Raw genomic sequence first — 10,115 nt, 5'->3', positions numbered from 1 at the left:
AACCCAACCATAGAATTAAGTATCAAGTCCTCTTTACTCCCATACGTCATACCCCACTTACTCGGGTTTAAGCTTCTGTCACTCTCGCAACCCACCATAAGCGAACCATGAACATATTGCAACACCCTACAGCGGGGGCCTCTCACGTTTGCACGAGAACGGAGGGCACCGTAGGACAGCACCATAAATAAAATATACAATCATACCAACCAAGATCACGATTAACCCACAGGACAAAATGGATCTACTCAAACATCATAGGATAGCCATAGATCATTGGGAAATAATATATGGAGTTGAGCATCATGTTTAAGTAGAGATTACAGCGGGGGGGAGAGGTGTTACACCGCTGCATAGAGGGGGAGAGAGTTGGTGTTGACGGTAGCAAGATTGTTGATGTAGATCGCCGTCCCTATCGTTGCCCCGGCGGCACTCCGGCGCCACCGAGAGAGAGGGGGGAGAGCCCCCTCCTTCTTCTTCCTTGGCCTCCCCCCTAGATGGGAGGAGAGTTCCCCCTCTGGTCCATGGTCTCCATGGTGGCGGAGGGGCGGGAGCTCCTCCGAGATTGGATCTCCCTATTTGTTCTCTTCTGTTTCACGTTCTCCTGATTTGGCCGAAAACCGTTTCTTATATTCCGGGAGATCCGTAACTCCGATTGTGCTGAGATTTTAACACGGTTTTTTTCCGGATATAAGCTTCCTTGCGTCCGAAGTATAGCTCCAACCGACGTTCGAGTAGGGCACAACCCGCCACCACGCGCCAGGGGCCTCTGGCGCGCCCTCGTGTCTTGTGGGCTGTGTGGGCCTCCGTTTGCGGTGATTCCAACTCCCAAAAATCACATATATTCCAAAATAATTCTCCGTGAAATTTTATTGTATTTGGACTTCGTTTGATATGGATACTCTGCGATATAAAAAACATGCAGAAAACAGGAACTGGCACTGGGCACTGGATCAATAGGTTAGTCCAATAAATCATATAAAAAGGTGCCAAAAATATGTGAAAGTTGTATAATATTGGCATGAAGCAATCAAAAATTATAGATACGACGGAGACGTATCAACTGACCATTGATTGTTTTCGCTTAGCTCATCTTGGTTCAATAAACCTTGAGAACACTTAAGGAAATTGATATTTGCTACAAACCCTTACACTATTGGGCCCAACAACTTACTAGTAGAGAGGAAGCATTGTGCAACAATTTTCTCTCTTGTATTTACCTTGATCCTAGGGCTCGCAGGCACCCAAGATGTCGAAGATCAGAACAAGAAGAGTTCGAGTGCTGAGAGGAGTGGAAGACTATGCCGAACATCGGTAACATTAAGATTAGTATGGTGGTCAGAATCAAGTCTCTAGAGTCAATACGTGCAGTGATTAAATGCAAAATGATTATCAAAAGCGCCAACTTATCAGTTTTGTGAGAGAAGCATGTTCATATTGCGAGCTATCTTTTTGACACGGTAAATTGCTTTTTCAGAAAATATCATCGGAATGTGTCTATATGGGATATAGTTTTGAAGTTCCCATCACAAGAGACACAATCATGAAAATGGATTATAATTTAGATGTATTGTTTATGAGTAATGTGGTTTGTAATTATTATTTTATTTCAATTTTTGTGAGGCTAGCATAATTTATTTTTGAAGATATATGCATGCATTGTTTTTGAATGATAAATATGAATGCATTGTTGGGGTGGTTGTCTAATGATAACAGTAATTGCATGTGAGGAAGGGGGCATTTAGGGATATGATATGTGAGACCGCTTTTTCCCTTTTGGCATGTCGAGAGATAAATTAGAGTAGTGTTCTCACATTAAATTGGTAGTGTTTTTTTACTAGGTCTGACATTTGACATATGAGTAAAAGTGTATTTTTTTATTTCTATCTTTTGGAAGGTTGCTGGTCTCATATGGATATAAAAGTGCATTTGTTTATTTGTATTGTTGGCCCTACATGTAAACCCACCACCAACTCCAGCATTGATAAGTAGAATTTTTTATAGCGCAAAAAAGATTTTGTAGTGGCAGCATGCGTCCACGTTTACTTATCATTTATATCAAGTGTTCGCAAATTTCTAAAGTCGCAGGGGCGGCCTCCGGACGGATGGTGATGCTTCTTCTTCGAGTTCGTCTTCTGGGCTCTGACCCTCGTCGAGTTCGTCCATATGAACGGGCTCGATAGAGCTCCAACATAAATTCATGTGGTCCCCTTGTGGTGATGAGACTAGGGTATCTTGTCGTACGTGTGCGGCGACAAGATCTAGTGTCAGGCACTTTGAATATGACGACGATTGTGGCTCCAGGATGATGGTCCTTAGGAGAACGTGCACGAAGACTTCCCAATTGTCACCAACAGGGCAAGTCGGCTGCTCATTCAGCTAGGAGAACTGTAATTGCATTTTAAGTTAGCACATGAATACATTTTGGTAGGGGAGTGGCGATAATGGCGTGTCGGCTGCTCGTTCTGGCAGCGATGATGGTCGTTCGATGGTTTGGGGAACTTGATGTAATTTTCATTATGTTTGGGGTGCTTTATACTTCTAATGAAGTTTTATAATATAGTTTTTGATGCTTTTTCGCAAAAAATAATCTATACCTACTAATAAAGGGAGGATAGCTTATGTCCGTCCATCATGCATTTTTATAGAAACCTCTGCCTTTTCTATAATTAACCCACAATCCACTTTTAAGTGACAGGAAAATGATTCATCACACATTTTTGAAAAAACTCTGCTTTTCTTGTAACTAAATATGCGGTCCACCTGCAAGGGATGAAAAAATGAGGGCTTGCATATAACAATCAACAAAAAAAAGGTTGCTTCCTTTGAAACATGAACTCACAAGCTCAAGTAATATAGTGACCTCAACAACCAGCTAGGCTACACGTGTATTCATGTGCCAACTCACAGTTTTATTTTTACTTATACATTACATTGGTTGAACTCTCTCTTTAGCAGTTTAGAAAAGGAAATATGGACGCGAACCACCGTGGAACCTCACGTACGTATGCTGCACAAACTAACTAATTCCACGGACACGGGATATATTCTTCATATTTGTTCATTGTTCGAATATTTTCTTGCATACAACACAAAATCAAAGATCGAATCTTCTCCTACCAGTTGTGTCCAATTGAAACTGATGCAAGATTTAGTTTAACATACCAACAATATATCACCACGGCTTATGTTGTCATCGTACTTTCTCGTCACCCCCGACACATTAGAGCTTTCCCTTTCCCTGGTCGGACCCTCACAATTTCCGCATCGAGGAGGAAAATCCTTTTAAAGAAAAAGACCTCGAACCATGCGCCGTGGAGGACAAATTTCATCATTCAGTCTATTTCAACCATTGCAAGCCTACATTGCGATATGTAAGAAGTTTTCCAATTAGTCACATGCATCTACTCATTTAGATTCCGCCAACCTCCTAAACATTGTCCATCGCCCTATTGTTGTCGTCGGCCATGCGCACCATAATCCGTGTCATCTGCCATCCATGAATGTGAACCAAGAATTGGCAACTCGGCAATCAATGTTTGTCACCCATTTGCTTTGCATATTTTTTCTTTACCCCGAACGTTTTACGGTAATTTTGCTTTGCGTGCTCGCTAAGAAACGTGTGCTAGCTATAGTATGTGGTTGAGATTTGCTCTAGAGCAAAACATGAATGTTGTGTTAGGATTTGTTTCTTCCGTTGCAGCACACAGATCCATTTGCTAGTAATTGGTAAGGTGACTCGCACGGTACTTCTTAACTTGGCTTCACTTAATCTCCCATAGTTCTTCCCCCACACTACACAATCAAGTGAGTCCAAACGATTAATCAGCTCTCGTGCTCCGACCAAAATATTCGCCAGTACGGCCGAGTATATCCATCTATCTACTCAACTACTTTTCGTAAGCTAATTGGCCTAAGAGAGTAATCTTTTTCCTTAAAAAACACTCACCTGCACGTATGCGATCATATCCACTTGGCTCTACGAAAGCCGGGTGCTACTGGCAGAAAACCAGGTGGAAACGCGAGGGCAGGCCCGTCATTTCAGCCAAGCAAGTCCCAGCGACTGAGCAACCACACCCGCACAATAAAGCCGGCTCACGCACTCCGCCCACTCCCTCTCACCCGCAACCGCCGTCGCCTCTCCACTTTCGTCTCTCTCACTCACTCTCCCCCTCCGCCGCCGGCGCAGCGTCCTCCCCGCGACTCCGATGGCCAGCAAGTGGGTCAGGCCCGAGGTGAGCTCCACGCCCAGATCCGGGCCATCCACCCCACCCCCTCACTCGCTCTTCTTCCGTTCGCTTATTATCCTGTCTCGCGGCCGCGCAGGTGTACCCGCTGTTCGCGGCGACGGGCGTGGCCATCGGCATCTGCGCCTTCAGCCTCCTCCGCAACATCACCGGCAACCCAGAAGTCAGGTAAAGATCTCGATTGCTGTCAGTACCCCCTCCTACCCTTGGCAGTTTATTTCTTGATTGAGTGAAACGAATCGGCCCCCCTCCTTCGCTTGTTTGATTATTACATGGCTTGGCGTTGTACCACTTATTAGTGGACTAGATAAGAGTAGATCCGCTGGATTTTGGCCTGTTCGTGGTGCCTGGCCGCTGGGTGTTGAGTGTTGACTTCGCTGCTACGGTCGATATCCATGTTTTGTCAGGTGAAAAAAAAGTTGTGGTCTTGGTTTCATTTGGGTGGGAGAATCGGTCCACGAAGGGTGAGAAGAGAACCATTTGGCCTTTTGGGGGAGATATCTTGCTTGTGCGCGTGGATTGTTGGTGAAATTATGCGGGATTTTGCAGTATAATTTTCTATTCTGAGTATGATATTGTACCAATCATAGCTCGTACAGACAGGAAGTCATGTGTGTTATCCTGTGGGTTCTAATGGATAATGAAATATTGTACTAGTACATGATCTACTTTTTGTACTCGCAATTGTTTAGTGCACTTGCATGATCGGGAGACGATCTTAACAAACCTTATCTGCATTGATGATTATTTTAATAAATTTGTGGCAGCTCATCTTAATCTTGTTAGAGGAGAGCCTGAAAAAACCTATACTTCTTAGTAACAATGTACTGAAATGATTTCATCTGCAGGGTCAACAAGATGGGGAGGGCAGCAGGAGTGCTTGAGAACCATGAGGAGGGCAGGCGCTACGCCGAGCACGGTCTCAGAGCCTATGTGCAGGACAAGACCCCCGAGATCATGCCAGGAATCAACAAGTTCTTCACCAGCCCGAAATGAAGCACTTTAGTCTCTCTGTGACTCGCTATTAGCAACTGTTGTGGTCAAGTGCAAACCTATTTCAAGCATTCAGTAATGTTGTCGCGTCCATAATTCAGAGGATATCATAAAGTACCTCTTATTGAAAGAACCATGTGATGTTTGATGGCTTGCTATATATGTGATGGTTGATGGCTTCAAAATATCTGTTTCATTGAGATTGTGGATATTCCATGCTTCCGTTTAGTTGCTGTGTTGTGGTTGTGGAGACCTCAGTGGTAGCTCGGCGATTACTGCAGACATTTGGATATTGCTATTGCTGGTATTTTGAAGTGTGTTCCTGTCTTAACAGTAGCTTGGACACAACTCCTTTGGAATTTGTGAATTTTGTGAGCATGGATGTGCTGTGGTATTTGTAGGTATGGAAAATGACTCTTATAAGTCAATCCTGATACCACATTTATCTAACAGCCCAGGTCTTGTTGTAGTACTCAGATGCATTTTACATCAGTGATCAACATCTTTCTAGCTTATTCTGTTGAATTTGACTAGCATAGCCTGTCAAGGTTTTAATATCCAGGTGATGGTGAAACAAATTAACTCATCAAAGCTGACTGAAAAGAGCAGAAATTATAAATCAAACCAGGTGGCTCTAATATGCTAGCCTCAGCTGTTGTCCCAGCCATCTCCTCTCTTATACAGCTGCAAAGTAACACTTTGCTGGAGACAACAGATGTAACAAGACTGAAGATGAACCAAGTAGAACTCATGATGTAGACAAAAAAAAAAGCACACTTGCCAAAATAAAATGGACAGTCCAGTGTATCATTATTCTGTTTCTTTTTTGCATTGAGTAAATACATCGAGCAAAGGCGAAATGAGCCTTTGTGTTTATGACATCTTGTACAGGTCGAATCCTTTCTAGAGTCCTCAGCAGATGAGTTGATCTGCCTACAAGAACTGATTTACAACAGACCTGCCTAAACTAAACCATCCTTCATGAGGTTGATTCCCGTGTAAGATCCAAGTACCATGATTTCCATGCTTCAACATAATGGCCAAAAAGATCATTCAGCGCTGCATTCACAAAATGTAGGGGAACTGTGTAAGTTTATCAACAGGGTAAACCATATATTTGACACAAACAGCAAAAATGGCATAGTTAAAAGTTACTGTATTAGTTAAAACTGGAAATAACATCATGAGAAACTATACAACCACTTGTCAAAGACCAGAGAGCTGATGGCAGTTATTAAAACTAGATCACTAGATTCAGAAATTGGATTTCTGGTATAGTTGTGAAAGTTCAACCCTAAAAAGAATTGCCTTTTGGGATAAAGAGAAGGTTTGGGGGATTAAATTTAGGGGATCTGCTAGAGATCCCCTAAACTAAGTATACTAAATTAAAAAAAAACTCCACATTTGAGGCTAATTACCACCACCATTGAGAAAAATTCAAAAAACACCACTTTTGAGGCCGGTCGGTAACAAATTGCGCTGATCTGAGGCTTAGCGCATTTTGACAGCGAATCTGATGGGTGGGACCCATCTGTCGGGTTGGTGTGGCAAAGACTAGCCCTAGTCCCACCTGTCAGCCACACATCTTAATTCCCCTCTCTTCTCCTTCCTCCCCACCTATCCCTCTCCCTTACCACTGATCCCACCCCTGCCGCTCTAATCTACTCAGGTGAGCACAGCCCGGCCAGCGACCTCCAAGATGATTTCTCTATCTACTTCCACTGGTGACTACTCATGTTGAATTTGGTTGCCAAAAGACCAAATGCTATTAATGTCAGCTATCGTGGAATGTGTTTACATACGTGTTTCAGTCAATGAATAAATACAAACAGGTGTACAAACAACCGCTAAAATGGCTACTCAAAGTAAAGGGACTAAACTTCTAAAATTAATGAAACCGTATAAAATTCATTTTGTCCTGAATTCCTGAGCTCCAGTTTCTTCTTGATCATGCATATCAGTTTGGATGTGAAGTGGCCAGTACTAGACATGTAAATTACTACTCCCTCCGTCCCGAAATGTAAGACGTTTTTTGATACCATGGTAGTGTCAAAAAACATCTTACATTTTGGGACGGAGGGAGTAGTAACTAATAAAGGGTCAGACAAGCACTTCAATGCATCCAGTGCAAAGAGAAGGGTAGATACCAAAACTGGCATCTCAAAACAAAATTCCATCCAGTTTAGTTTTCTAAATCCTAAATCTTAACTGTAAAAAATAAACATGCGGGGGGAATGTTTAGCTTACCATGATTTTGGTACTGTGGACGGAATGAAACAGCGAGATTCTCCCAGTCTTGAATGTTCTTCGTCTCATTCTCCCTCACTGTCTGATCATCAACTTCATGTTTCCTTGCACCAGCAGGGTGGAAGGGCCCATAAACAAAGCCACTACTCTTCCCTTGGCCGAGCTGACTCTCGAAAGTTTTCAACATGCTGCTGCCACCCTGCATGAGTTTGGGTTTGTTCTCTGTTTCCAAGACTAACTTGCCCCTCTTATTGTCAATGTTGGTGATGTCGGTACCAAATGCCCTCTTGCTAGACATAATCTTCCTGGCTGGCGGTAAAGCAACCGTGACAGTGGCACCTTCCTTTCGCTTTGCCTGACCGAGCCACCGGAATGCAGGTTTTCTGGAGTCCACCTGCTGTGTCTGAAACAAACCACAAAACCAACCATGCTAAGAAAAATGATCACTTCCACAATTTGAAATGGCATGTGGTCAAGATACTACCTTCTCAATGAGGTTCAAAGAAGATAGCACATTGGCAATGTCATACAGTCGACGAACCTTAGCTGTATTATCAACATCAGAATTGTAATGAGTTCCAGTTGAATAGAAAAATCTGTTGCAACGACTAAGCAATGGATCCCATAAAATATAAGAAATGCAGGTACTGACTTCTCATATTGCTCTCGGCATGTCTCTCTCCAAGGAGCAGCCTTGCAGCCTCATCAAGTGAGACTGTCTCAACCTGTGCCAGTAGTGAATCACATTGCAATTAACCACGAAGGACAAGCCGCCTTAATGAAATAAAAATGCAGTGGAATTCTCAGTTGGTTCACCTCCATGGTGAGGAAGAGCTTGACGAAATTCTGAGTGAGCAGCCCAAGCGACTTCTCCTTCCTATGATCTACTAATGTGGCACCAGAAACACTAATTCAGCACATAACATGATGGTCACTAGGCACAGCAAACCAATGAGAAAGTGATTGATCAGTCATACCAGATCTACGCGGGCACATGGGTGTGTCCGGCTTATCAGAAGCATTGTCTATTGACTGGCTAAGCTTCTCACTGTCAGCGTCCCCGTCTGCATCACCCAATTTATCATCGTCGTCTTCATCGTCCGACACCTTCACAACCACCATAAGAAAAGTCACTTCTTTTATCAGCAACAATCGCTGATTTGCATCACAACTAAAAGGGCTAAGTAAAACAAAGTGAAGAAATCTAACATTGGCAGCAGATGGTTCCTCCGGTGGCGGAGCTAATCCAGACATCTCTCTCAATGTCCTCTCCTGAACAAACGGGAAGAACAAAATAGGAAGCCATTAATCATTTTGGTATTTCAATGTAAACAGTCTTTTTATCTGAAACAAGGCAAAAGACTTGCCATTTTCGATAATTAAAAAGAAGAGAATTGAACAGCTAATTAAGAACAATCATTAGACCGTGTAGAATTGGTATAGATCAGAATAGGCGGATCCAAACCTTGAGTTCCTTGAGCGCGGCAGGGACGCCCTCGAAGCCGATCCATGTGTACCGATTCTTGGCCCTCCTCACGAGAATCTGCGTGATGCTCAACGAATGTCAGGGAACATAAACGAAACCGCGCATCGGTAAAATCGCATGCCAAGGGCAAAAAAAGGTTTCTTTTTTATCAGGGCTCACCCCGACGCTCTCGAGCACATTGACGATGTCGTAGATCCGGCGCCTCTCGACGCCGAGCCGCCTGGCGGCGTCGTCCAGCCCCACCGTCTCCACGTCGTCCCGGTCGTACAGCGCCACGAAGCTGCAAAGCCCGACAGAGCCTAGCTAGGTCAAAAACCGGCGAAATGCACAGCGCGTGTTGCGGAAACGGGAGAGCGAGGAGATATCCCCCCTACTTGGAGCAGAGGAGGCCGAGGGACTTCTGCTTGCGGCTGTAGGCGTGGTGCCGGCAGGCCCTCGCGGCGGCGCCCGAGCCGCCTCCGGCGCCGTCGATGACCAGGCGCGGGGGCAGGTAAGGAGGAGGAGGGGGCGGCGGTGGCTGCGTGGCGGCGGGGTCCATCGCCGGTGGATGTCGAGGTGGAAAGGGTGGGGAGGGGGGAATTTTGTGGTCTTGTTTATTGGTGATGGGATCTGCGGGTTGGGTTTTGGAAAGGTGGAGGAGGGGAGGGGAGGGGAGGGCGGCGAGGACGTTGGAATGATTGCGTTTTGGCGCCCGCGGCGGCGGCGCGTTTTCAAACTTTTGGCCCCTTCCGCGCCGCCTCCCGTCCCGTCTCCCGCTCCTGCGCGGCGCGGTCGGTCTGGTTTTGGGTGTCGTGGCCTAGCGGTGGTTAGATTAGCCACAATGGTAGTAACATGTCTAACATACGCTAGTAACATGTCTATGTTACTATCTTTATAGTAGGGAGTAACATATGTGTGGTAACACGGAGCACTTCATTTATTAGGCTATAAACACATCTTGCCTTGATATGTGTGATGTTACTCATACTAGTAGTAACTAGCTATGTTACCACTTTCATCTCTTTCTTCATTTATTGCATGCCACATCATCTATTTAACCTAGATATGTGTGATGTTACTACCTATGTTACTCCACTGTAGGTAGTCTTAGGGCTAGGATCAGGTGGATTTTGGAGTCAGAGGCTACTGGCTACAGGAATAAA

The 10,115-nt window shown here is 44.5% G+C and overlaps 2 protein-coding genes across 3 annotated transcripts; one reads left to right on the top strand and one right to left on the bottom strand.

Annotated features, from left to right (window-relative positions):
• The first annotated feature begins 3,973 nt into the window (after positions 1-3,973).
• LOC109773257 (uncharacterized) lies at positions 3,974-5,425 on the top strand. The gene is made up of 3 exons (XM_020331953.3): positions 3,974-4,235; positions 4,327-4,415; positions 5,096-5,425. Exons 1-3 carry the CDS (start codon positions 4,209-4,211, stop codon positions 5,241-5,243), a joined length of 264 nt encoding a protein of 87 aa, XP_020187542.1. The 5' UTR covers positions 3,974-4,208; the 3' UTR covers positions 5,244-5,425.
• A 601-nt stretch (positions 5,426-6,026) lies between these two features.
• LOC109773258 (E2F transcription factor-like E2FE) lies at positions 6,027-9,630 on the bottom strand. Of its 2 annotated transcripts, none has more exons than XM_020331954.3 (10): positions 9,348-9,630; positions 9,133-9,253; positions 8,953-9,030; positions 8,697-8,759; positions 8,465-8,594; positions 8,304-8,374; positions 8,140-8,212; positions 7,972-8,033; positions 7,488-7,890; positions 6,027-6,299 (listed from the first exon to the last, which is right to left on the bottom strand). In XM_020331954.3, exons 1-10 carry the CDS (start codon positions 9,509-9,511, stop codon positions 6,220-6,222), a joined length of 1,245 nt encoding a protein of 414 aa, XP_020187543.1. In that variant the 5' UTR covers positions 9,512-9,630; the 3' UTR covers positions 6,027-6,219. The 2 variants fall into 2 exon arrangements, with proteins under 2 accessions (XP_020187543.1, XP_020187544.1); XM_020331955.3 differs by having other exon boundaries at positions 8,304-8,371.
• Between the last annotated feature and the right edge of the window lie 485 nt (positions 9,631-10,115).

Source organism: Aegilops tauschii, chromosome 7 (genome assembly GCF_002575655.3).
Source record: "Aegilops tauschii subsp. strangulata cultivar AL8/78 chromosome 7, Aet v6.0, whole genome shotgun sequence".
NCBI classification, from domain to species: Eukaryota; Viridiplantae; Streptophyta; class Magnoliopsida; order Poales; family Poaceae; genus Aegilops; species Aegilops tauschii.
This window is presented reverse-complemented; position numbering and strand designations above follow the sequence as displayed.